General features: G+C 46.4%; 1 protein-coding gene across 1 annotated transcript in view; it reads left to right on the top strand.

Moving 5' to 3' along the window:
* The window catches only part of LOC147902982 (uncharacterized), a 437,346-nt gene that overhangs the window by 356,466 nt on the left and 53,071 nt on the right, over positions 1–27,809 (top strand). Inside the window, exon 34 of the mRNA XM_087373981.1 lies at positions 26,598–26,749. Coding sequence (XP_087230107.1) covers positions 26,598–26,749 — 152 coding nt within the window. The remainder of the gene's footprint in view (positions 1–26,597; positions 26,750–27,809) is intronic.

Raw genomic sequence — 27,809 nt, 5'->3', positions numbered from 1 at the left:
AGGATCAAGGTCTCCCAAGCCACCCTGGCAATAGTGTTTGTTGTGCCATCTAGCCCACTCCATAAAAAATTCCTTATAGGCCTTATGAGTTGAGTGATGCAATCCCTGGAGCTACACCAACAGGAGCAAACATACCAAGCCGTGACCAGCAGAACCTGGTTGACAACCACCACCCTGGATGCAAGGTCTAATCTGGCTAAACTCCATAAAAGAAGTTTTCTCCTAATACTCTCCAACACCAGAGCAAACTGCTGCGAAGAAGAGATACCCAAACCGACCTAGCATCCTAAGTACCTGACTGACACACCCCTCTGGGTCGAGGTAGTCAATACAATGCGCGAGAAAAAGCGAGCGAGCCCAAAAAAGCGAGCGACAATTTGTTGAAGCGATAGGAAAATCAAGCAAGAAACGAAAGAATCTAAGAAATAATTTGTTGAAGTAGAAAGTATTTAAAAGGAGGGTTATGTGTCACATTTCTTGAAATTTGCATAGTCCAAAGTTAAGAACTATTTTAACATGACTCCATTTGGGTTTGGCAATTACCCCGAGGGCACTCATAAACATGTACACAGTTGGTGAAAAAAGACAGTGTCTTCTTGCTCCTTGTCATGGGAAACCTTGCAAAAAGAGACTTCTATTAAGTATTAAAGAAAACCGTTAGAGCAAGCTCCATACGGGAATACGGGATACACCATGCAACGCATGAAAAACTCAAGAGCCAAAAAGAAAGGATTGGGGCTGATAGTGCCATCTCAATCCGGTAGCAACCTCCGAGAAAAAGGGAGAACCCCTCCAAAATCGAAGAAATACAGTCCTCCTAGAAGAGGCTGCCCGTGAAGGGTCCTGCATGCTAGCCCATATGGCTATCAAAGTGTGAACCGTGTCACTCCAAACCCGTGAACACCTGTGATGGGTGTATTTGGGTGTCATCCAAGGCCTCTGTGCATTTGGCTCTTCAAATGTGCCAAGAGGAAATGCTAGCCAAAATCTCCCAAGAGGTGTCCACTGAAACATGTGAAGCTCTGAAAGGAATATGTGGTACATCCTGAAGAGAGCAGGGCTCTATCACTTGTCGGCGGATCGAGAGTGCCCAAGAAGAAGGCTCACCCTCATAAAACACATGGGGCCCAGTAAGGGATAACCATGCGACCGAGCCCCAAGTCATGAAGAAAGGGGAAGTATGAAAAATGCTGAGTATCCGAGCAACTCCTTTCCAAACAATTCTCGCTTGATTGCAGTCCCAAAGGCAATGTCGCACTGACTCCTCTGCAAAATGACAGCGAGAGCAAGTGGGATCAGCCCCAAATCGTCATCTACACAGGTTCACTGCAATCCCTCCATGAATAGAAAGCCAAAAGAAAAGAGTGATCTTTCTATTTCTAAGGGAGCCTCCTCGAGAAATTCCTACGCAATTTTGCGGTGATGAAGAAGCTATCCCAATGGGGGTCTCTGGAGGGAATCCAACCTCTACTGCTCAGCTGAAATCTCCTGGCATTACCAACCGTGAAACAAAAAAAGGGAATCCCCCTCTCTCAGTGCCCATGATCTATCCACTCCCACTCTCCTGGGTCCCACTGCAAGCACCTGAGAGGTGCACCTCCATATAACCACAACCTCCAGGATCCCAGGGCCAAGAGCAGAGGGTCGGGGTCTAAGTACCACTACAAGCCCGCTCCATGGTCCACAAAACTAGCAAACCTGACAGGCTGAAAGGCAACCTCTAGAAAAATATCATCCGTGGATCTAGAGAGTATACCTCCATCCCCAACGTCAAAGACTAGAGCATCTTTCCCGAGATCTCGAAGAGCGATCACCTGTAGAGGAACTGCTGTCCTTGAAAAAGCTCCCATCCAAGTGGTGGAAGTAATAGGCATCTCAACTATCCATTCCACCGGGATGGCTGCATCTATCTGCTGAATCCTACGTGCTACCCCTTTGAGGTGACTCACGGACTGAAGCCTCTGATCCTTAGGTAGCCTGATAACAGCCTTCCAAGTGCCTACTGTGTAGGTGGGGCCTCTCTTCCATCTAGACCACTGCATATAAGGGGAAGTGCCCAGTGGTCTGCCATGCTCATCAAGTATACTATCGTTCCAAATGATCGGCTGCCTATCAATCTCTTCAAGGGTAGAGGGCGGAACCCTTCGAAGAGTGTTCCTAAAGCTCCCCCAAGCTTTCAGGCTGGTAGTCATGAGAGGAGAGGCAGGAGACCTGAGAGAGGCGGAAGTAAAAATCCAGCGAGGGCTGTCCACCCAATCATCTCCCAAGGTAGGTGTGCAAGCCTGAATGCATCCAAAAAAGAAATCCTTCCAAGGTTCCTGCCTAGGCATGAGTTCCCTCATCACCACCTTACAAAGCAATGCCCTACACTGCAAGTCCGGGTCAATGATATTAAGGCCCCCTTCCCATGTAGGGAGAATAATGGTCTCCCAGGCCACCCTCACTGCAACATCTTCCATGCCATCAAGTCCACTCCATAAAAAATTCCTGACTGGTCTAATTAGCTGAGTGATACAAGACCAGCACCAGCAAGAATACACAAACCAGGCGGTGGCCAAGAGAACCTGGTTCATTACCACAACTCTAGAGGCAAGGTCGAGTTTGGCTGAGCTCTAAAAAAGGAGCTTTTTTCTTATACTTTCTAGTACTAGGGCAAACTGCTGTGCTGGAGAGATGCCCAATCCTACCTGGCATCCCAAATATCTGACAGAAACACCCCTCTGAATCTAGGAAAAGCCAATGTAAACTCCCCATCCTGGACTGTGCTCATCACTGATCCAAAAGCCAAAGGATTTATGCCACTTAATGTGTGCCCCTGCAGTTGAGCAAAAAATATCCAAGGCTGTCCGGAAAGAATCAAGTGACTGCGAAGAGGCCTCAATAAAAATAGCAGTGTCATCAGCCAACTCACAGTCAAGAAGCTCCTACTCCTGTCTCAAGGGCAATCTCAACCCATAAAGCTCAGCCTGAGATCTAAGGAAGATACTCATAGCTTCTGCCACAAAAAGAAAGAGGAAGGGGGCTAAAGGGCATCCCTGACGAACTGATCTGGAAATCTGAAACCTGTCACCCCTTACCCCTCCAATCAAAACCTGGCTGTGGGCTGATCTGTAAATGGTGGCCACCCCTCTAATCCATGCATCTGAAAATCCAAATCGTAGAAGAGTGCCCTCAAGAAATCCCCAATCTACTCTGTTATAGGCTTTCTCAAAGTCGAAGAGTAGAACTGCCAGCCTCTGCCCGCTCTGTATAGCCCACTGTGTGGCTTCCCTAAAGGAAAAGATATTATCAAATATACTCCTGCCATGCACAAAGCCTGTCTGAGTATCATGGATGAGGTCTGGAAGAAGGGGCTGCAATCAGATGCAAATCACCTTGGCAAGGATTTTGTATAGAGTGCCCAAAAGAGTGATGGGTCTCCAATGGGATACAAAATTCCTGTTGCCACCTTTTGGGTATAAGGTGTATGAGTCCCTCGGTCAGTGAGTCAGGCATCTCACCCGAGTCCCAAATGCCCTGCAGGGCTGAGGTAATATGATCACCTATCATATCCCAAAAGGCTGTAAAAAAAGGAGTAAGACCATCGGAACCAGGGCATTTTTCCTTATGAATGGCGGAGAGAGCAGTCTTGAACTTTGTGTTGGTAAAGCGTGCATCAAGTGAGCATATCATCTCTGGTGTGACCAACACAGGTAAACTCTGCCAAATTTCATCTCTAGCCACAACTCTGGCCTGTGTGTCAGGATCTGCGGAAAGAAGGGAGGCATAGAAATCTGCCGCTAAGTGCATGACGGTATCCGGATAAGGCTGCAAAACGCCGTCAGAGTCAATAAGCTGCGTGACACTCTCTCTACTATGTCTGGGACCAAGTGTAGAGAAAAAGTGTTTATTGACTCTCCCTCCCATCTATATCCAAAAGGACTCCCGTGCATGGAAGGCATACTCTGTTCTCTGATCAAGCAATGTCTGCAAGTGAGCCCTTGCCGTAGCAAGGCGCTCCTGTACCCAAGCATCTGATGGTCATTTCTGCTCCTCCCTCTGCAAGATGCTTGGCAATACTTCAGGCACTCATGGATACTCGGCAGCCCCGGGAGGAGGTTCAGAGGAGTACAAGGAGAGTGATCACAAAGGAGATGAGTACTTGTCTTATGAGGCTTTACTACTATGAGCTCAAGAGGGCGACTATAGCTCTAAAGGAAAGTGTCTAAAAGAGGACCGTTTACTGCTAGGAATTCGCACAACTTTTGAAGATGTCTTGGAGATCGAGGATATGTCAATTATACTTTTAGAGGGAGTGATTCACCTTATACCTAAGGACAACAGAGATAGGCATGATATTTCATCATGGAGGCCTATTACCTTGCTTGGATTTGATTACAAGGTCTTAACTAAGGCCATCAGCATGAGACTTGCCCCTTTCTTACCAAATATCATTCAGCCCACCCAGGCAAAGCCATGAGACAACATATTTCTTTTTGGAAGGCCACAATGTTGGACGGTTCTTCCAAGAGGATTTACTGGTTTTGCTTTTTGATTTTGAGAAGGCCTATGATAGGGTGGATTGGGTTCTTGAGGGGACTCTGAAGAGGATGGGCTCACGTCTGAGAATCTCACGTCTCTTGGAATCAGCGACTGTATGATAATAATCACTACTTCCGGATAGGGCTGCAGCTACCTGAGATGGGCGGACAACTCCACCCTATATGTGAGAAACCCAAATCTGTAAAATATCCTCCGTGAGGCTCTCCTCTACATAAAAGGCATCCGGAATCATGACACTGGCAGAGCGTCCTCTCAGATGAGGCTCAAGAATCTGCAACACCACTGGAAAAGGATATGAAGTGGTAACCCTAGTAGAAATGCATACAGATCCGCCTCTGTCAAGTGCCCAATCCTCTACATAAAATCTGTCAATACATGCATGGATGGGCATGTGTATTCTCCTGTTCGACCAAGAGTACAGGAGTGACTATGGCATAACATGAAAGGCATCATCCAACCAAGTGTCCCTGCCACTGTACAGAAAGAGAAAGGCATCCCAGGCTGCCCTCTCCAAAGAATGAATTCCACCCTGTCTGCCTCCCTTTTTATCTGAAGGCAACTCAACCATGTTGAAGTCACCACCAATGATCCAAGAATCTGCAATGGGGGCCCAAGAGAGTAACTCCTTCCAAAAGGAGATCCGCTCCCCTCTGTTGTTGGGAGCATAAAGATTGAGAAGACCAATCTTACGCCCTCCAATCAAAATAATGATCCATTGAGCTCTAAAGGGGGAGATAAGACCATAGCAACCAAGGGGAGAATAGAAGGAGAGACTGAAATACAAGTATCTCCCCTTGTGCCCATAGCAGGTGACCAGAAGGTATGTCTTGAAAGCAATTTGCTAGACTTAGAGCAATCACTGGCATCCAACTTGTGTTCCTAGATAAAAAAGATATCAATAGCACCTCCAGTGACACCTGGATGAAGCTGATTCTGGATCAGCTGCCTACGGCGATGGTGTGGAACTCTGCCTAGGCCCTTTATGTTCCAGCTGACTATCCTCATCAACAGGAGGATGCTGGATGGAAAGGCTTACCCGACCTAGTAGAGGAGACCAGCTTCCCCTAGGCTGAAACACTCCTGCTGAGGGCAGGAAACTCAACAGGTGAAAGGATCCCCACACCTGCTGAAGGGGAGGCCCTATCAAAAGGAATCCCAATGACCGGGACCCCTAAGGTGGAGGGCACAAACTCCTCCTCATCGATGAAAGTAGCCGAATCTACCAGTGCCGAACGAGAGTTCCTGATAAGCAAGTCTGGTTGAGGAGTGCGAAGAAGACCTGCACTCGTGGAAGATGGAGGAGAAGGACCTGCCAGGCCTCTATCACGAGAACTGGAGCTTGGGGCTGAGGAGGCCTGTGCCTGGGCTAAAGAGGAATCTGGAGTCCTCATTTGTGCGTGCACTTTCTCGGTTGTCCTGACTGTGGTAGGAACAGTCTATGGGGAAGAAGTACCTGTAGCCCCCTCATGGTCAGAAACCAAGGTGACTGTGGCTGGTGCATCTGAAGGCCCCTCCTAGTGTGGAGCTATAGTGTCTGGGGCTGCAGCAACATCCACCTCTGGAGTCTGGAAGGCGTGTGTCTGAACAGGATCAAAGGTCTCCTCCTGAGGTAAGGGAGCCGCTTTGATAGCTCTCCACCGTGGTATTAAGTGTGCTGCGGGCATTGGGCACCCTGCTATCCCTGGTGGTCCTGGGGTGCGCGAAGTAGGGCACCTTGCTGCTCCTGGTGGTCCTGGATTGCGTGGTACAGGGTGCTGGGGAGGTACAGTCGGGGTAGTACGTGAAGGAGCCGCACCAGAAGACCTCTTGGGTCTTTTTCTCTTCCTTGGGCAGTCTCTAGCAAAGTGCCCAAGGGTCCTGCAAATCCTGCACTGGTCTTGTCTACCTGAAATCTCAACTTTCTGTCGAAAGAGAGAGCTGTCTGGACGCAGAAGCATGATGTGGTCATCTGAGATGTTAGGGTCAGAGACAATGACTCTAACACAAGGCACCCCGTCTGCACTGACTGCCTCTGTTGAGGAAGAAGGCATGCGAGGAAGGGGGGGGATCTCAGTGACCACTCCGAATGTGGCTATCGATAGTGGCAAGCAGTCGATGTAGACCTGAGGAAGACTAAGAAATCTAATGAACAGTGATGTGACTTGCCTGTCCTCCTCAACCGGATCAAAGCCCAAGGTGTAGGGTAAAAGAAAGATCCTCCTCGAACCCAAAGCCAGGGGATTAGCTTTGAGAACAAGGGTTGTGGAGTCATGGGAGTCGAAAACCACTTGGAAGAATCCACGTCCCAGAAGTTGAATATCCCTGAGGTGTGGGGCGAGATCTCCTGGTAATGCTGCCAGCATCCAGCAGTCTCTAGCCTGTGATCTGGAAGGGTGTGACCCAAAGATGCGGGCGAAAAGTGATGTGGAGCCCTCTAATTCCATCTCTCTCGCGGCCGGTGGAAGTGGACGGAGATTGGCTGAATGGGGATCCATTCGCCAATCGATGTAAAAAGGCCGATTCCAACACTGAAAAAAGCTTTGTCTATAAAACTACTGCCCAGAACGCCTTGGAACACGGGCGCAGGAAGAAGGAGAAAGAGAGGGTAGGAGAAAGGGGAAGGGAAGGAGAGGAAAGACTGAGGGGGGGAGACGAAGGTAGGCTGAAGGGGGAGGCGTAGAGGAGCTGAGCTAGGAAGGAAGGGGGCGGGGAGCGAGAGGGTGGTCAGGGAGGATTTTTTTTTAAAAACCTTTTTTTTTTTTTGGTGGGTAAGGGGGGGTTAGGAGGGAGGGAGGGGCTGACGGGGAGGGCGGGGGAGAGGAAAGAGGGGGGGGGGGGGAGAGGAAAGGAGGGCGGGTTAGGAGGGGGGGGGGAGGGGAGAGCAGTGGGGGGGGAGAAGGAGGGCGGGGGAGGAGAAGGGGGCGGGGGGGCTGGCGGGTGGGGGAGAGGGAGGGCGGGGAGGGAAAGGTAGGGGGCAGCGGGGAGGGGGAGGTAGGGGGCAGCGGGGGGGGGAGAGGGATGGCGGGGGAGGAGAAGGGAGCGGGGGGGCTGGTGGGTGGGAGAGAGGGAGGGCGGGGAGGGGGAGGGACAGGAGGGGGTGAAGGAGGGGGGCGAGGGGGCTGTCGGTGGGGGAGAGGGAGGGCGGGGAGGGAGAGGTAGGGGGCAGCGGGGGGGGGGGGAGAGGGAGGGTGAGGGAGGAGGAAGGAGAGAGGGAGGGTGAGGGAGGAGGGAGAGGGGGCTGGCAAGAGGGAGGGAGAGGCGGAGCAGCAAGGGGGGGTAAGAGGGGGGGCAGCGAGGGTGAGGGAGAGGGAGAGGGGGCTGGCTGAAAGAAAGAAAGAAAGTGTATTATTGTCCACTAAAGGCCAAAATGGGCCCATGGGACATCAAGAACTCTGCATACAAGATAGCACAAAATCAACGTGCCACAAAGAAGAGGCATCGTCGAATATCATCTAAGTGCTACGCAATACAATGCAAGTGAAAGTACATAATGTCAAATCTGAGCCTAAATACAAAGTAAACTAGATGCAAGGAAACCGCCCCTGGGTGCAAAATGGGGGGATGAATACAATATGCCAATGCAAAGATACAAGTCCAGGTGTCACGGAGTCTGAGAACCAAAATAATACTGGAAATCCTGTCCATCGACTCTGCCTCCTGCTATGAGAGTACAAATCTGAGCAAAGGTGAGGTGAGCAGCTGGTGGGGCGAGATCTCCATGAGTAAGTCTCCTCCGAAAAGCTGCCATCATCCTGGATCGTCTGGAGATGAAGCGGCGAGTACGTCCCCTATGTAACAAGATCCTGCGGCATCTACAAACCATCTCATATGTACATCCACAGGGTGGAGGCATGTGTCATGTGTGAGCTCTAACCTCCTCGTGCTCCTCCTGGTCTCTGAGAGAGGGAGAGGGAGAGGGCAGTAGCTCATGGGGAGAGGAGCAGCTCCGAAACTGTACTGCAAGTATTTGATCAAGGTACCTTGTCTCTCCAATTTTGACTGTAGGCATCTTGGTACTCCAACGCCAGGACTGAACTTTAGGAATTCTTTTTCGGACTTGGTAGATCTAGCGGACTTTCCTGATGAGGATTTCATGCCTTCCACATTTGGTGAGATTGTGGTTGGTATTCCTTTCGATCCCAGTTAGTTCCCTCCTCAGGTGGACAGATTCTTTCACCAGTAGATTTACCTTCAATTGTTTCTCTCCCTCGCTCTTTGAGCAAGAGGTTTTCCCCCATTGAGGGGTTTGTTTCCACCACTAGGTCAGGTAAGGTGTTCCATGATACTTCCTCCCACGGATGATGATTGTTTGTTGGAACATACAAGGCCTCAGTGGTATAGGCAACTTATCCATACTCAGCTTCATCCAGGTGTTACAGGGGACTCCATTGACATTCTTTTCATTCAGAAGCACAAGTTGGATGCCAAAGATTGTGCTAAGTTTGGTAAATTGCTTGCAGGTCACACATTTTGGTCACCTACCTTGGGTACTAAGGGACGAACATGCATTTCCATTTCATATTCTTTTCTCTCCTGGTGGTTTTGGACACAGTATCATTATCCCTTCTAGATCTTGGTGGATCATTCTTTTTTTTGGAAAAAGTGGATCATTCTTTTGATTGGGGGACATAAGGTTGGGGTTCTCAACATTTATGCCACTAATAATTGAGGGGACCATGTCCTTGTACAGATCCTGACACGCCAGTTAGAGATGATGCTAGGGTTCAGATATGGCACAACATATTCCACTATATGAGGATCTCACTAGATGCAGCTTCCACCAATATGCAATTCAGGACCTCTTTACGTGCTCTTCACAAGGGCAAGTGCCTAGGTTCAGATGGGCTTTCCCCAACATTCTTTATTGCCCATTGGGATGAGATTGGAGATCACAATACCTCAGCCCTACAGGGTGTTTGGTGGTACTATGCCTGGATCACTTACAAAGGGTCTCATCAATCTCATTCCAAAGGGGTTGCAGAAATTCGGTGTCACAATGGAGACCTATCACTTTCTTAGGCACCTTATGTAAAATTCTGGCAAAAAAGCAATTTGCGGATGATTGCAGCCCAATTTTCCGAACCTCATCCATGACACGTAAATGGGCTCTGTGCATGAAAGGATAATTTTTAATAATATTTTTCTTTTTGGGAAGCTTCGGATTGGGCTATGCAAAGTGGCCGGTAATTAGCCAATCTATTCTTAGATATCGAGAAGGCCTATGATAGAGGGCACCCTTCATCATTTTGGATTCTCAAATGCATGGATTAGAGAGGTCAGATCAGCCCACAGCTAGGTACTTATCAGAGGAATCAAGGGAGAGAGATTTCAAATTTGTAGATCAGTCTGTTGGGGATGCCCTTTAGCCCCTTTTCTTTTTCTCTTCGTGGCTAAAGCTATGAGCATTTTCTCAGATCACAAGCTAATAGTTTTGGGCTGAAGCTTCCCCTAAGACATAATGAGGAACTCATAGACTATGAGTTGGTGGATGACACTGGTGTTTTTTTGGATACCACTCCTCATACGCTCATTTCTTCTTGCATTTATTTTGTATCGCAGCTGGTGCTCACATTGATTGGAACAAACCCAATGGCTTTTGGATCAGTGAGATGACTTCTAATTAGGGGGCTGATTTTGGTTTTACATAGATACTGAGGCGTGTTCCCATCGAATATCTAGGATGCCAGGTCGGTATGGGTATCTCTTCTTCACAGCAGTTTGCTCCAGTGTTGGAAGGCATCAGAAGGAAACTCCTCTTTTGGAGTTCAGCCAAATTGAACCTGGCTTCCATTGTAGTAGTTGTTAGCGAGGTTTTGCTGGCCATGGCATGGTATGTTTGCTCTTGTTGGTGCAGCTCTAAGGATTGCATTACTCAGCTTAAGAGACCTACAAGGAATTTTTTGTGGAATGGGCTAGATGGCACCACAGATACTGTGGCCAGGGTGGTTTGGGAGACACTCATCCTCCACACAAAAGAAAGAGGTCTCAGTATCATAGACCCAGACTTGCAGGGCAAGGCATTACTTTGCAAGTTTGTGGTAAGGGGAGTTTTTCCTGGGCAAGAGCCTTGAAAGGATTTCTTTATTCCCATATGGGCATGTACTCCTTTAGGCAGAGATAGGATAGGTAACACCAAGTGGATTTTTACTTGGAGAATTCCCCTGTTTCTTTGGAAGAGATTGATAGGCAGCTGGTCACGTGAAATGATAGCATACTCGATGATGGTAGACCGCTAGGCCATCCACATTATTTGCACTGTTCAAGATGGGAGAGAGGCCTGCCTCCTCTATAGGATCCTGGAAAGATCAAAAGCTTCCGAAGGACCGTAGATTGCAAGTAGTAAGTCATCTCAAAGGAAGTGCAGGGAGGATCCAGCAAATTGATGCAACCATTCTAATGGATTGGATTGAGATGGATGATATGCCTATTTCTTGTTCCACTTGGATGGGAGCCTTCTCATGTTTGGGCATCCCACTTCATGTTACGCTCAAGTCGAGGTAACATGACCTCGGAAGGGTCAGTCGGCATTTTCCTTTAAAGGATCAATGTTTGTATTATTTTTTTTTGGGCTTCATGTAAATGATAAAAAAGGAATCAAGGTCAAGGTCCTTGGTGAGGGTGACATGGCACTAGACTAGGTGGATCTAAGGCTAAGGGACCTAAATGCATGAAATGTGCCAAGGGGCAAGTGGTTTTAATGATATCCCAAGAGAGGGGTAAATGATGCATTAAGGAGGGACCCTAAAATGAAGACATGTGGCATACTAGATCCATCTAGGAAATTTTGGGGCTTGGTGGAAATTTTGTAAGCAAGAGCTTTAACGTAACGATTTTGAAGAGAGTGAGAGCTTACTACCACCGAGGTTGGCTAGGAGGACAATCCTTGTGCCTATGCTCGTGATTTGATGAAAGGCTAGGAGTTAGCAGTTTTGGATGTGTCATTTGGTATCAGATCATGCAGGTGGATCACGAGAATTGGGGCGTGACTAGCTGGAAGAGCTATGACCGTGTGTAGGTGTGCTATGGTGCATCGTTGCAGAAGTCGCTGAAGAGTGGTGTGTAGAGGCGATTGGCTGAGGTTGTGCACGTTGCTTAGGGTCGTCGTCTTTGGGCTCGTCGTTGAAGAGCAGTTGTTGGAGTTACCCGTTGTATGGCTCGCAAGGTCGTTTGTTAGCAGATGTTGTCGCAGGTTTGGTGATTGTCCTGGTTTGTCAACTCGACGTACAGCTTCAGACCATGACTGTCCACGGTATTTGTGAGTATGCAGAATATCGCGGCAATTTGTTAATCAAAGGGCTGTGGGATGTCCAAATTTGACGACGAATAACATGAAGCACAGATTGTATTTTGGTATTATATGTTCACAGATGTCATCACAATTGGAGGATATCAGGATCGCGCACGGTCGCAAGTTCATATTGGTACCTTCAGGGCTCCTTGATATCTCGAAAGGGAGACGTGAAGCGACTTCCGTCAAAGCTGTTCACGAAACGCGAGGTGGCACCAGAAGAGTCGTATGGTTTCAGAAGGCGGACAGATCTCCTCTATCGGCTTATGGATCAATAATTAAAGAACGACATCCTTTCTATTTAAAAGAGCATCATCGATCACGTTGAGTATGCTATCGTCAGGTCGCAGTTCAGATTCAACGATTTTGAAGCTTACCGGGAACTGAGTGGTCGTGAGCTCATGAAAAGGGGTAGATCGTATAGTATGTTCATCGTCACAAGGCAGGTCATCAGTGCTTGGAACAACCTTACAGGGACAAGTTGATCTCTCCATGCTACATGAATGACCAGGGAGTTCTCTATGCCTTCCAAAGTTCATTGGAATATGTACTCGTTTATTAGTATCTGTGTTTGAGTTATTTCAGATTGCAGGAGTTTTCCCTAGCCTAGGGAAAGTGGGTTTTGGTTGAAGTGTGATATATGCCTGGGCAGCTGTAAATTTGGAAGTTGGACTTTCGAATTGTAAATACAGTTTCAAGTGGTGTTTTATTTATTTTATTAAAAAAAACACCCATCGACCTAAATGGAAGTAGAAGAAGAAGTTTCTAGGGTGGATCCCGTAGAGTCAGGAGTCCGGCCGACCGCGCAGGTGTCGCGCCCAGCAGGTCATACACTATCTGGCAAAATTGAAATGTTAGAGGATGCAAAAGGGAACAAACCAAGTGGGTTTGTGCAAGTTGGGACTCAGTATGGGTACCCAAAGAAAACTGGGTTTAAGAAGAAGTGGATTAGCAAAGGGAGTGCCTCACAGCCTAGTGGTCAAGCCAAGCAGGCGAAACCAGTTGAGACTCCAAAATCAAGTACCACCATTGGAATGAAAAGAAAAGTAACACCAATGGCAGCCCGGGCTTGGTCGAAGTCTTTTTGAACCCAGAGCAAAGGGAAAAAGCGAGGAGAGAAGGCTTGTGTTTTGGATGCCTTCAGCCTCATCAGTGGAAAGATTGTCCACGAAACAAGGATCGTCGGATGGCTGAGATGATGGTCTCAAAATGCGACGTGGAAATGGAGGGAAGTCCCAGAGCAGAACAGATGCAGATTCAGCTAGTGGGATCTTCTCAAAGGTCAGTACCTGTTTTGTTATGTGTGTCTGTTGCTAAGTTAGTAACTAGTGCACCTGATAATATCCTGTTAAAGTCCACAGCAACGGGGTATACTGCCTTTAATGAATCGGAGTTAATTAAGATGAAAGGGCAAGTAGCTAATCATGATGTCATTGTGTTGTTTGACTCAGCATCAACGCACAACGTAATTAACTCCAAACTTGTAAAGAGGCTGAAACTAAAGACTAGCCCATCTGACTATGCATATACAGTCAGAATGGCAGATGGAAGTTCAACTGAAGTATGGGACCAAAGGGTTACCCAGTTGGAGCTTCGAATTCAGGACTATGCTGATAAGCTTGATTTTGAAATGACTAAGCTTGCTCATGCAGACATGGCCGTGGGTAAGGCTTGGCATTCTAGGAAGAATCCAGCCATAGATTGGAAAAAGTACATTTATCAATTCAAGATGAATGATGTGCTGTATGTCTTACGAGGTGAAAAAGATATACCTCAAGGACCGTTGGTTTCCGTAATGGAAATTTGAAAAGCTCAAGAAGAGTTTTTGTTTCTTTGTACAGCATCGGTAGAGCCGATTGATGATTCTTCGGCTAGCACTGCATTGAATAATATTACTATTAAGCAGAGGTATCCGATGGTTCGGATCGATGATTTGCTAGATGCATTACATGGGGCCGTAATTTTCAGTAAGATAGATCTTAAATGTGGCTACCATCAGATCCGTATTAGAGCCAGGGATGTGCATAAAACCACTTTTAGAAGCAGGTTTGGACATTATGAGTTTTTGGTAATGCCCTTTGGACTTACCGATGCTCTAGCTACATTCATCATGCTTATGAACGATTTACTATGTCCATATATCGGAAAGTTTGTAGTACACTTTATTGACGATATTCTGGTATTCAGTAAAAGTATTACTGAGCATCGCGAATACTTAAGAATAGTGTTCAGTTTTTTGAGGAAAGCTAGTCTTTATGTAAATAAAAAGAAAACTATACTATGTATGGTAAGACTTGAATATTTAGGATTCATAATTACTCCTGAGGAGGTAGAAATGGATCCAAAGAAATTGGCTGCGATACTGACTTGGCCAATCCCTCAGAGTTTGACCGCTTTGCGATCATTCTTGGGATTTGTCCAATTTTATCAAAGTCATATCAAAGGATATTTCGAAATAGTATCGCCATTGACTGATCTGACCTCAGATAAAGTACCTTTTATATGGGGACAGAATCAACAGGAAAGTTTTAACACCATAAAACAAGCTGTGGTCTCAGGACCGGTGTCAAAAATAGTTGATCCCCAGAAACCGTTTTTCCTTGAAACCGATGCAAGTGGCATTGCAGTAGGAGCAGTTCTCCTCCAAGAGGTAAGGCCAGTAGCCTTTGAAAGCAAGAAGCTTTCTCCCTCTTAACGAAATTGGTCACAAATCATGAATTAGAGTTGTATGCTGTTGTCCATGCTCTGAAAACATGGAGACATTATTTGTATTGGTCAGAGTTTTATGTTGATGTTGATCACGATACTCTAAAACATTTTTGTAAACAACCTGACTTGAGAGGCCGCCAAGCTAGGTGGACAGAACTCATGCAAGAGTTTAACTTGACGATTTGATACCGAAGAGGGAAGGATAATAAAGTTGCTGATGCGTTGTCATGCATTATGCATAATATGAGTTTCACGGTATTAGAGAGTGCTCTAATGACCAAGATTAGAGAAACTCAAATGGTAGATGAGTTCGTCCAAAGCCTTTGGCCTAAGGCTCATGTGTTCAAACCCGGGGAGAAGGATGACCTGGCATCCAGAAAAGGCCAAACTTATGCAAGATATGCCATAAGGGATGGTATGCTGAAAAGAAATGGCAAAGTAGTAGTACCTAATCAGAATGATCTCAGGCAGAGAGTCATTCAATAGTGCCATGATAGCCCATGTGCGGGACATCCAGGAGTCGAGAAGACATATGATCTCGTGAGAGGAGATTTCTTTTGGCCAAAGATGAAAAAGCATATTCATGAATATGTGACACGTTGTTTTTCGTGTCAGGTAAGTAAGGCAGAGTAGGTGAAGCCACCCGGACTTTTACAACCCTTGGAAATACCACTGGGTAGGTGGGAGAGCATTTCCATGGACTTTATTGTAGGTCTGCCTATGACACAAGGTGGATATGATTCTATCCTTGTGGTGGTTGATTGTCTTACCAAGATGGCTCACTTCATTCCAACTAGAGAGTCTGTTAGTGCCCCGCAAGTGGCGGATTTGTTTATTAGACATATATTTCGTTTGCATGGATTACCCAAATCCATAGTGTCAGACATGGATGTCAAATTTACTGGTCATTTTTGGACTGCGGTGTTTGAGACACTAAGGACTGAGTTGGGAATGAGTAGTGGGGATCATCCAGAAATGGATGGTCAGACAGAAAGAATCAACTAAATTTTAGAGGATATGCTTAGAGCATATGTGTCATTGAGGCAACATACATGGGACAAGTGGTTGCCATTGCTAGAATTTGCCTACAATGATAGAAAACATTCCTTTACAGGGTTCAGTCCGTTTGAGCTATAGACCAGTGAATCCAACTATAGTTGGAATACCTCAGAAAGTGCCTAGTGCCGCGAACTTTGTGGTTCAGATGCGGGAGATGCTAGCACTTGCGAGAGCTAACATGCGCTAAGCTATGGATAGAGCTAAGGCATATGCGGATGAAAACCGATCCGCTAGAGAATTTAAGGAATGAGAAAAAGTTTTTCTCAAAGTTCCTTTGCACTCTAAGTCTTTGACTGCAGGAGAGTGTGCTAAGTTATCACCTCGATATTGTGGGCCATGGTTAATTCTAAAAAGAATAGGCAAGGTAGCCTATAAATTAGAATTACCACAAGGTTGTAAGGTGCACCCAGTGTTTCATGTTTCGCGTTTAAAGAAAGTTTTGCATACAGGCGACTCACTAATCGAGGATGTTATTTTGTTTCAGGAGATAAAGGATAATGCAAGACGCAAACCAACAGGAATCTTGGACCGAGGAACAATGCAAGTACGCAATCGGAAGATACCCACGGTGTTGGTTGCATGGCATGGTTTACCTCTATCAGAAGCTACCTAGGAATCCGTATACTAGTTACGGAGAGTATTCCTAGAGTGTATCATCAAGGACGCTGATGCCTGAAGAGGGAAGGAATGTTATGCTCAAGTCGAGGTAACATGACCTCGGAAGGGTCAGTCGGCATTTTCCTTTAAAGGATCAATGTTTGTATTATATTTGTTTGGGCTTCATGTAAATGATAAAAAAGGAATCAAGGTCAAGGTCCTTGGTGAGGGTGACATGGCACTAGACTAGGTGGATCTAAGGCTAAGGGACCTAAATGCATGAAATGTGCCAAGGGGCAAATGGTTTTAATGATATCTCAAGAGAGGGGTAAATGATGCATTAAGGAGGGACCCTAAAATGAAGACATGTGGCATACTAGATCCATCTAGGGAATTTTGGGGCTTGGTGGAAATTTTGTAAGCAAGAGCTTTAACGTAACGATTCTGAAGAGAGTGAGAGCTTACTACCACCGAGGTTGGCTGGGAGGACAATCCTTGTGCGTGTGCCCGTGATTTGATGAAAGGCTAGGAGTTAGTAGTTCTGGACGTGTCACTTCAGGTTATTACTTTGCCATGTTCAAAGGAGGATGCCTTGGTTTTTTATGTCCCAGATGGGAGGCAAGATGTCTAGATCTTCATATGATGTTATTTTGGAGATTGTTTTCCAGCTTATCAGGGTCATTGGTTTGTAGAGTATGGCTCAAATTCTCTGTGGTACCTAGGATATCACCTAGACAGGCGAGAATTATCTAGAAAGGGATTGCTAAGATTTTCAGCACCTTTGCCCACCACCACCCTTTCTTCATGACCTAGGGTGAAGTTGCTTGGCTTTCCCTTTCAGGTCCTCAAGTATTTTATGAGAGGCATGACTCTTCTTCTGCTTCCTCGATTCGGCGACATTTAGTTGAGAGGCCTTAGACCATTCCCAAGTCCACGCTTCTCATCCTTTGGCCAGTATTTGTACAGATACTATACATAGTGTGATGGCCACTTGGATGAGCATGCAGGGATCTTTTCGTCCGGCCTCTGCTAGGAGGGCTACGTTCCTTAGGGAATAGAGAGGCCCCCCTTTCTTCTTAGAGTCCTCTACAGGGTCACGGTGGCATTTTCAGCCTCAGTCTTGCATTTTTCCAGGTAGTTTTTCGGCCCTGTAGAGGCCTTATTTCATGCAATGCATGTTGTATTTTTAGTTTGAGCTTGCTTTCATGAGTTTTTTCCATACTTAATAGAAGTCTTTTTCATTTTTTTTAAATTGTTAAGCTGATGTGTGCCTTGTTTTGGATCACACTCTCTTTCGGAGCTCATTTTGTAACCATTGGTGGTTATGATACAAGATCACAAGTGTGACATCCAATACAAGCAAAAAGAGCACTCAGTATTTTTTAATGATTATGTGCTATTTTTATGCCGGTTATGTAGTGCTTGAATTCCACTTTTGGTTGGGACAAAATCATAGTAACTTTATAATGGGTATTGTGTTTCTACAAAGCGTTTGACTAGTTTCTTTTAAGAATACAAAGCTAGAATGTGCATAGAAAAATGAATTAGCATATGAGGACTTATATGCTATAGCCTTGAAGGCATTATTTATATGGTGCCAAATTCTATTTCCTCAAGAAATTATCAAATACATTTGCAACCAACCAACCTTAAGGAAAGAAAAGCTAGGTGGGCTGAGTTAATGCATGAATTTGACTTCCACTTGAGGTATCAGAAAGGAAAGATAATGCGGAAGCAGATTACCTTAGCTGGATGCCAATGGATAATGCATTGAATTTACTTCCAAAACAACTTCCTAGAGTTCTTAAAATAAAAATACGACCAATTAAAGAAAGGGATACGATTAATAAGAGGCTTTCACTGAGGAGTCACGTGGAAATATTGACACACCAAATTTGGGTGAAGAAGTACTTAAATCCAAGAGCTATAGAATTGAAGATGGTTACCTGCTCTATAAGGGTGGATATTTTGTCTTGGATAGCAAGATAATAGGGCCCAAATTTTTTATGAATGGCATGATATTCCTAGTGCTGGTTTTCCAAGAATCCAAAAGAGTTATGCACTGGAAAAGGCTTTTTTTTTTTTTTTTTTCAAGAAAGAGACTTCTATTAAGTAAGAGAAAAAACCGGCGAGAGCAAGCTCAAAGCGGAATACATCATGAAATCATGAGGATAAATAAAAAAAGAGGCCGAGGAAAGGGTTAGAAAGGGAAAAGCAATAGTCGGAGAGGAAACACATGAGAAGCTACAAACTGAAACTCGAGAGGATAATGTAGAAATGGAGGATATTGATTATGGTGATTATGGAATTCCGTATGCGGAATTCATTAAACTTGAAACTCGAACGCAAAATATAGAAACACAGTTGGGGGTTATTAGTGAAACATTAAAAACCCTAGTCGAAGCTATAACAAAGATAGCCGATTCTCAATCGGTATCTATTAGTGAAAAATCACCGATTCCTCCTAATCAAGTGGAGAGGTCTACCTCTCGACTTAGAGAAACCTCGAACATCCTTAAGGACTTAAAACCACCAATTTTCAATGGGGAAGAAAAGGAGCGCAATAAAGATGCGATTAATACATTCTTGCAAAAATGGCAAGACTTTCATCGACTCAGGAATACACCTCCTGAAAATCAAGTCATGGAAGCAAGTCTTTCCCTTGGAAATAAAGCCTATAAATGGTGGATGAGCCTCAGGGAGAGTGATAAAATTCCTAGATATTGGACTGAGTTTGAACAAGCCTTCCTAAAAGAGTTTTTACCGGAAAATGAATTAGAAAGAGCGTGGGAGGCTTGGGATAATTGCACTATGAGTAAAAATACTCTAGTCCAGTACATAGCAAATTATAGGGAGGCAGTCCTTAAGCTGAAGGGAATTGATGAATTCCAAAAGATAAGGGGTTTCGTGAGAGGTCTTAAAGACACCTATAAGGTTGAGGTGAAAAGAAATTCTCCAAAAACCTTTGAGGAAGCCATTAAGTATGCCCAAATATATGATGATACGACGGGGAAATTTAGAATTGGAACTTCGGAGCAAACAAGTTTTGTTCCAAAGTTCAATAAATAAAGGAAGGGGCACTTTAAGAAGGAGGTTCCTCAGGCACCACCTAAGAAACCTCAAACACAAAATTATCCTCTCTTAAAAAAAGAGGATTATGAAAGGGCCAAGCAAGAAAATCTTTGCTTTAAATGTCTGGGCAAAGACCATGCTGCTTGGAACTGTCCTAAAAATAAATCAACGGGAGCTAAAGCCCCAAATGGACCTCCACAAAAACAAGTGCATGTGGTGCAAGTGTTACCGCTTAATGGTACTAAAAAGTACACTGAGGTAGAGGTCTATCATGAGGATAGCACCCACATGTACTGTCTATCATCGGCAATGTGGCAGCCCACCTTTGGTCCTCATGATTTAATGATTTCTTAAACTACTCGTTAGTTAAGAAATTAAAATTGCCTGAGAGTCCCAGTGCCCATAAATATGTGATCTCTTTGGCGAAGGGCAGTGATAAAAAAGTTTGGGACACCATGATACATGGTGTAGAGATGGATATTCAAGGCTATCAGGATGCCTTGGATTTTCAAATCATGCATCTTGACCGAACAGATGTAGTGCTTGGTCGAGAATTAAAAAACAGGTAAATGTCCGAAGTTATCTCCTAGGTATTGTGGACTATTCACAATACTTAAGAGGATTGGAGAACTTGCTTACAAATTAGCCTTACCTGAGGGATGTAGAGTACATCCAGTTTTTCATGTTAGTAGGCTAAAAAGAAAATTAGGAGATGATGATAATCTCATTGGAAATGAAGTCCTAGTTGAACTTATTGAACCCGCATCTTTACCACATGAACCAGAAAGAATTTTAGATACGCAAGAAAAAAGAACGCGACATACTATATGGAAAGAATGTCTGATTAAGTGGAAAGATAGATCTGAAGAGAGTTCAACATGGGAAAATGTAAGCAATCTCCAGAGGAGGTTTCCCAATTTTGTTTTCGAGGACATAAACAATTCTTAAGGGGAAGGGAATGTTACATTAACTGTAATACCGTGACATCGGTATAACGGGGAAACCAAGAGGGCTTAACAATACTTACCCGTGTGGCTAATGAGGGCTAGGGTCTAGGGGGAAATCCTAGGCCTAGGCAATTAATGGGAGGGTGCATTAGTCAAACTAAAGAGGGGTTTAATGATGAGGTCCACTTGGACACATGGCACCATGAGTGTTGGCCACTTGGGAGGTATTGAGCAAGGGGGAGGATTCTAGAAAGAGAGCTCCACATGGTAAGTAAAAGGAGGGAAAGAGGGAGCTTACGGGAATCTGTGGTCGGGTGGAACGACAGTCCGAGAAGTCCTCGAGGAGATACGTATCTTAACAGCCTGTCTGCAATCCCATAAGCAAGCTGAATAGTCTCCAAAGTAGAGAGGCAGCGAGGGCAAGTAGGGTCGGCTCCGAACCTGGACCTCCAAAGGTTCAGTGCAATCCCACCATGGATAGAGAGCCAAAAGAAGATAGTGATCTTTCTATTCCTGTGGGATTTCCAAAGTCTCCTCTAGAAGCACCTTTGCAGATCCGTAGTGATATCAAATGTCTCCCAATGAGGAACTCTGGTAGGTCTCCAACCTCTACTACTGAGCTGAAATCTCCTGGCATTACTGACCGTGTAACGAAAGAAGGGAATGCTCTTCTCTCGATGCCCTGCGTCAATCCACTCCCACTCTCCGGGGTCCCACTGCAAATACCTGATGGGAACTCCCCCATAGAGCCAGAGCCTCCAAGACCCGGTGGAGAGTAGCCGGGGGTCTGGGTCTAGGAACCACTCTGAATCTGATCCCTGCACCAAAAGACCTACAACCCTGATAAGCTGAAAAGCAGACTCAAGCAAGATGTCCTCTGTGGACCTGAGCAATCTGCCACCATCCTAGACACTAAAAACTAAAGCATCCTCCTGTGCATCTCGAAAGGCCAAAACCTGAAGTGGAACACCGCCTCTCATAAAAGTACCTGCCCAAGCGGAGGAAGTGAGTGGCATATCATCTATGTCTACCCAAACCTCTGGAAGGGCTGCCTCAATCTACAAGATCCCCCCTGCACTCCCTCTGAGATGTCCTATCAACCTTGATTTGGTCTCCTCTGGAAGCCTGCGGAAAGCTTTCCAAGACCCCATAGATGATGCAGGTCCCCTCTCCCACCTGGACCACTGCATGTAGAGTGAGACACCCAGTGGTCTGCCATGATCATCTAAAATATTGTCATTCCACATGATGGGTTGCCTATCAATCTCTTCACGAGAGGAAGGAGGAATCCTTTGAAGAGTGCTTCTGAAACTGGCCCAAGCTTTCAGAATGGCAACCATGAGAGGGGACGAAGGTGATCTGAGGTGTGCTGTGGTGAAGATACACCTAACACTACTCATCCAGTCTCCTCCTGAAGAAGATATGCACCTCTGTATGCTGCTAATAAGAAAGTCCTTCCACGGTTCCTGCCCTGGCATAAGTCCTCGCACCACCATCTTGCAAAGTAAAGCTGTGCACTGTAAATCTGGATCAATAATATTGAGACCCCCTTCCTATGTAGGGAGGATGAGGGTCTCCCAAGCCACCCTAGCTAAGGCATCTGCTGTGCCATCAAGCCCACTCCAAAGAAAATTTTTGATCGGTCTTCTGAGCTGAATGATGCAGTCCCTAGAACGGCACCAGCATGAACAAACAAACCAGGCCGTGAACAAGAGGACCTGGTTGACCACCACAACTCTAGAGGCAAGATCCAACTTGGCTGAGGTCCAAAAAAGAAGCTTCCTCTTGATGCTCTCCAAAACGGGAGCAAACTCAAGCTCTCTGATCAAGCAATATCTGCTGATGAGCCCTTGCTGCATGCAGCAAGGCGCTCCTAAATCCGAGCATCTAAAGGCCGTTTCTGCTCTTCCCTCTACAAAGCTGCCAACTGCTGGCGAACACCAATCTCACGTCTGAGAATATCTCGTCTCTTGGTACAAGCAACTGAGCGGTAGAAGTCGCTAATACCAGAAAGGGCAGCAGCTACATGTGATGGATATGGCTGCCCACCCTGGACATGAGAAACCCATATCTGCAGGCTGCCTCTGTAAGGTCCTCCTCTGTGTAAAAGGCATCTGGAATCCTGATGCTGGCAGACCGGCCTCTCAAGTGAGGCTCTGAGATAGCTAGCACAATAGGAAAGTGGTCTGAAGTGGAACCCCAGCAGCAATGCATACCGATCCACCTCTGTCTAGTGCCCAATCATCTACATAGAATCTGTCAATGCGTGCATGAATAGGCATCTGCTGCCTCCTGTTCGACCAAGAGAACAGGAGGGACTGTGGCTGAATAAGAAAGGCATCGTCCAACCAAGTATCTCTGCCACAGAAGTGAAAAAGGAAGGCATCCCAAGCTGCTTTCTCCAAAGAGTGAAGTCCACCTTCTCAACCCCCTTTTTTGTTTGACGGTAACTCAACCATGTCAAAGTCACCTCCAATCACCCATGAATCTGCAATGGGGGCCCAGGAGAGCAAATCCTTCCACATAAGGACACGTTCCCCTCTAATGTTGGAGGCATACAGGTTAAGGAAACCAACCTTATGCCCTCCAATCAAAAGAATAATCCACTGAGCTCTAGAGGGAATAATAACTCCGTGTCCAACAACTAAGGGGAGAACCGACTACAAAACTGAAATAGAAGTTCCCCCCCTGGTGCCCAAGGCAGGCGACCAAAAAGTATGGCCAGAAAGCAACTTGCCTGACTTGGCACAATCTCTAGAATCCAGTTTGTGCTCTTGAATAAATAAGATATCAATGGAACCCCCAGTAACACCTGCATGAAGCTGATCCCGGATCAGCCCTCTACGGCAGCGATGTGGGATGCCACCTAGGCCCTGTATGTTCCAACTAATAATCCTCATCGATGGGAGGATGTAGAGTGGAACACCTTACCCGACCTAGTGGCGGAAACAGACCCCTCAACAGGGGAAGACCTCCTGCTCGAGGAGGGAGGAATGGAACCAAGTGGCGGAAAATCAATAGGGGAAAGAACCCTGCCACCTGAAGAAGAAGCCCTGTCAACAAGAAACCCAATCACTAGCTCCCCAAAAGTAGCGGGCACAAACTCCTTCTCTGGGAAATCTGAACCATCTGCTAGGGCTGAAAATGAGTTCCTATGAAGCAAGCCAGGCACCGGAGTGCGAAGGATCCCTTCTGAGGGAAGAGGATCAATAGTGTAAACCATCCCCTTCCCCCTATCCAAGGGAGGAAGTGAAGGCTGCTCTCTATCCTATGTCTGCCCAGCCGCGAAGACCTCTACTGCCTCAAGAAGAGCGTCTAGCACCGCTGGTTCTAGGGAAGAAGCTGCAACCGGGGAGGAGGTCGAAGCTTCAGTGTCTCGGACTGTGCGAGGTGAGACTGGAGGGACAGCTCGAGGTGAAGCAGAGTCCAATAATGTACCCTCGTGAACTAAAGGAGGGATCTGCACACGTGCCGGAACCCACTGGAGAGCGTCGCATGCCCCTGAGGTAGGTGGGGGTCGAGGAGCAGGTGATGGACCTGTACCACCCCCCTGTCGAGGCCGAGGAGCAGGTGCTGGACATGTACCACCACCATCCTGAGGAGGACCGCCATGCGAAGGCCGAGGAGCAGGTGCTGGTACCACCCCTCTGTCGAGACCGAGGAGCAAGTGCTGGACCTATACCACCCCCCTGTCGAGGCCATGGGGCGGTAGCTGTACTAGAGGGCTTCTTGGGCCTTGTCTTTTTCCTGGGGCAATCCCTGGCAAAGTGTCCAATGGTCCTGCATATCCTGCACTGGTCCTATCTTCCTGAAATCTCTACTCTCTGGCGAAAAAAGGAACCATCCGAGCGCTGGATCTTAACATGGTCCATCTTAAGGTTAGGATCCTTACAGAGGACCCTAACTCTAGGTACCCCATCTGCCTTGGTTGCCTCTGCTGCAGTCAATGGCAACCTAGGGAGGGGTGGGATCTCAGCAACCGCGCCAAAATGCTCCCCAATAACAGAAAGAAGTCGATGGTAAACCTGGGGAAGCCCGGGAAATCTGATGAAGAGCGAAAAGATTTTCTTATCTGCCTCCACTGGGTCGAAACCAATATGAAAGGCTTCAAAGAAGATCTTCCTGTGTCCCAGGTGTAAAAACTCAGTTTTGAGCATAGTGCTCGCAGCCTCTGGAGTGTCAAAAACAACCTGGAAAAAACCTCATCCCAGAAGACGAACATCTAACAATCGTGGAGTGAGGTCTGGGGGGAGAGCTGCAAGCATCCAGTCTCTGGCTTGGGATCTGGAGGGGTGAGACCCGAAGATGCGTGCTAGCAACGTGGTAGAGCATTCAATCTCTACATCCTTCTTGAGCTGTTGCAACTGGTGGAGGTGGAGTAGGATTGGTTGACGGAGTATCCATCGCCAATCGAGGTGAGGAGGCCGACTCTAACAGTTTGGAGGATCCTTCCGCTCCAAAAAATGCTGCGGGAGATAGGGGGGTAGAAAACAGGGAAAGGAGGTGAGGAGGGAGCGGGGGAAGGGGCGAGGAGGGGAGGGGTAGAGGGGAGAGGCTGAGAGGCTGAAGGGGAGGGGGCAGGCTGAGAGGGAGGGAGGGGGCAGGCTAGGGAGAGGAGAGGGAGAGGAAGGAGAGACAGGAAAGAGGCGGGCTGAGGGGCAGGGAGGGGGTGGGCTGAGAGGAGAGGGAGAGGAGGGAGAGGAGGGGGAGGAAGGGGGCGGCGGCAGGCTGAGAGTGAGAGGAGAGGGATAGGAAGGAGAGGGAGCGGGGGAAGGGGCGAGGAGGGAGCGGGGGAAGGGGTGAGGAGGGGAGGGGTAGAGGGGAGAGGCTGAGAGGCTGAAGGGGAGGGGGCAGGCTGAGAGGGAGGGAGGGGGCAGGCTAGGGAGAGGAGAGGGAGAGGAAGGAGAGGCAGGAAAGAGGCGGGCTGAGGGGCAGGGAGGGGGTGGGCTGAGAGGAGAGGGAGAGGAGGGAGAGGAGGGGGAGGAAGGGGGCGGCGGGAGGCTGAGAGTGAGAGGAGAGGGATAGGAAGGAGAGGGAGGGGGAGGGAGGGGCGGGCTGAGATGAAGGGAGGGGGCGGCGCAGGCTGAGAGGAAGAGGAGAGGGAGAGGCGGAGAAGCAAGGAGGGGGCGGCGCAGGCTGAGAGGGAGAGGAAGGGGCGGGCTGAGAGGCAGGGAGGGGGCGGAGGCGCAGGCTGAGAGGGGGAGGAGAGGGAGCAGGCTGAAGGGAAGGGGACGGGCTGAAGGGGGAGGAAGAGAAGGGAGGGAGGGGCTGAGGGAGGGGGAGGGGCTGAGGGCAAGGGAGAGAGGGAGGGACGGGCTGAGGGAGAGGGTGCAGCAAGGGAGCGGGGAGGAGCAGCAGCTCACCGAAAAGGCAGTTTTATTGGAAGGGAATGAATAATGACGTCCATGAATATAATCAAGTGTCAAAAATGCCAGGTCAATAAAGGTAGGCAGGTTAATGAAACTTTTAGAGATCCCATCTGGAAATGGGAGAGTATCTCTATGGATTATTGTTGGATTACCTATGGGACACAAAGGAGGCATGACTATGTGTAGATAACATTGAATCGTGCCACAAACAAAGTGCAAAAAGAGCTGGAATGTGCAGAAATTGTAGAAAATACCACATTTTTTTTCCTGAAGATGCATGTACAGCTCTCAATCAGACCAAAAAACAGGACTAATTATTTGGATATCTACAAAGGATGCAATACAAAAAACAAGTCAACATATTCAAAATTCAATGCTCAAGATAATGTTGGAGTCCAAAGCAAGTTAAAATCACCAAATTCCATGCAATGATTCAGTAAACAACAAAACATCTATATGCATACTTATGTATGGTTGTGTATACAAATTGTCCAAGAGTTTTCTTCCCGGAGGGGGGGGAGGATAGACTTCTTGGAATCATATATCCTCTCCATTGGGTGCATGGTATGGTATTGCAGTATTCTCCATTTGGATGGCTGCCAACCACCTAAAGTTGGGATTTCGTTATGAGAACATTATCTCTAGGTGATGACCTACTATCAGCTATCACGGTCTCATTCGACATCACTACCCTGTATGGGTTGAGGTAGTGGACTTTCCGGATTATATGAGGGCTAAGCCTTGAAGTGTTTTCTGACTGTTTTTGAGTTCTTCCATTAGGCTCTCTTTTGGAGTCTAATGTCATGTACATTGATTTCATGTTAATAATATAGTTACTGGTTTCACAAAAAAAGTATGTATATGTAGATAGTGTTGTATTCCTTAATCCGTGTGTGTGTTGTGTGCGATATGTCTACTCCCTTACTAAAAGAAATTGAGCTTTCTTTGAATTTTTCAACATTTTAATCCTTACCACCTTATTCTCAATGATCAAATCAAAATCTAATTTTTGTTTGAGAAATGGACACCATGCAGCCCTTCAAAGAGAAAAAGAAAGCAAATTGAAAAAGAAGAAAGCCATGGAAACAGCATTGACAAGTCTTGAAAATGAAATGGAAGAATTTCAAAAGGAAAAGCAAAATGCCTTAAACCAGATAGATTCTGTTCTAACTCTTTATATGCACCAGGTCAGCTCTTATATAAAGCCCCATGTTCTTTAGTTACAAGAGAATATTTGGGCTGCATGAATGCATGCTTGCATTCATACATACATGAATTTGTGCATTTGGCCATGCATGCTCTATGCGCCTCTTGTAATATTAAAATACATGGATTTCACTTTTTTTTTTAAAAGTGTGTGTGTCTTTTATTATTGTATCTAGTTTTCCGTAGTAGCTGTTCCACTCTAGGACAGCTATGAATGTACATTCTTTTTAATGAAAAGTTTCTTTTACAACAAAAAAAGAGTGTATGTGTGGATTGGAGATTTGTTCGAGGAGTTCCACACTATTCTACTTTCTCCTTTGCAGATCTCACTACCAAGAGAGCTTATTATCTTCTTTTACCTCAGCTATGGATTCAAGAGTGTGGACTTTGTTGACGGTGATACAAGAAAAAAAGGAAGATAGAGAAAGTGGGAAAAAAAGTTGAGAGAAAAGCTCAGAAGACTACTAGTTCTTTCCAAATGATTCAATACCAATTCACATGAAGTCTTCCTCTTCACAAAACTCTAGATGCAAGATATAGTCACGGAGATCCTCCTCATCTAACAGAGTTGTTCCTTCCCATTCCTCTTCTTTTACTCGTAGAAGCAACAACCAATAATCTCCATAAACCTCATTAAACAATACCTCAATCCGGAAACCATCAAAAAGGACAGAATCATATTCAACTTCAAGAAAATACTTATGAAAAAACAAACTGAACCAGACAAGTGGGATCAGAAACAGTGTGGTCTCCAAGTGATGAGCTTATGCACTGGGATGCAGAGGCTTTCAATGCACCACACTTAGACTTTGTGCACACTAATGCATGCCACAAGCATCGAGTACCTAATTGCCCACCAACTATCCACATATATACCCAATCCCGACACACGGAAAATCTACGAGACACCCTCAACAAAAAATACTCAAGTGAGTTTCGACTCCCACGAGTCCACAGCCCTTGTTCTCAAAGCATGCCAGAGAGGTTATTTGGTAGTGTATCCCTGTACTGGTGAAGGATGAGATGTATGTTTCTCTGGAT

Source organism: Dipteris shenzhenensis, chromosome 4, assembly GCF_047967505.1.
Source record: "Dipteris shenzhenensis isolate YYH24624 ecotype China chromosome 4, Dip_SZ_1.0, whole genome shotgun sequence".
NCBI classification, from domain to species: Eukaryota; Viridiplantae; Streptophyta; class Polypodiopsida; order Gleicheniales; family Dipteridaceae; genus Dipteris; species Dipteris shenzhenensis.
This window is presented reverse-complemented; position numbering and strand designations above follow the sequence as displayed.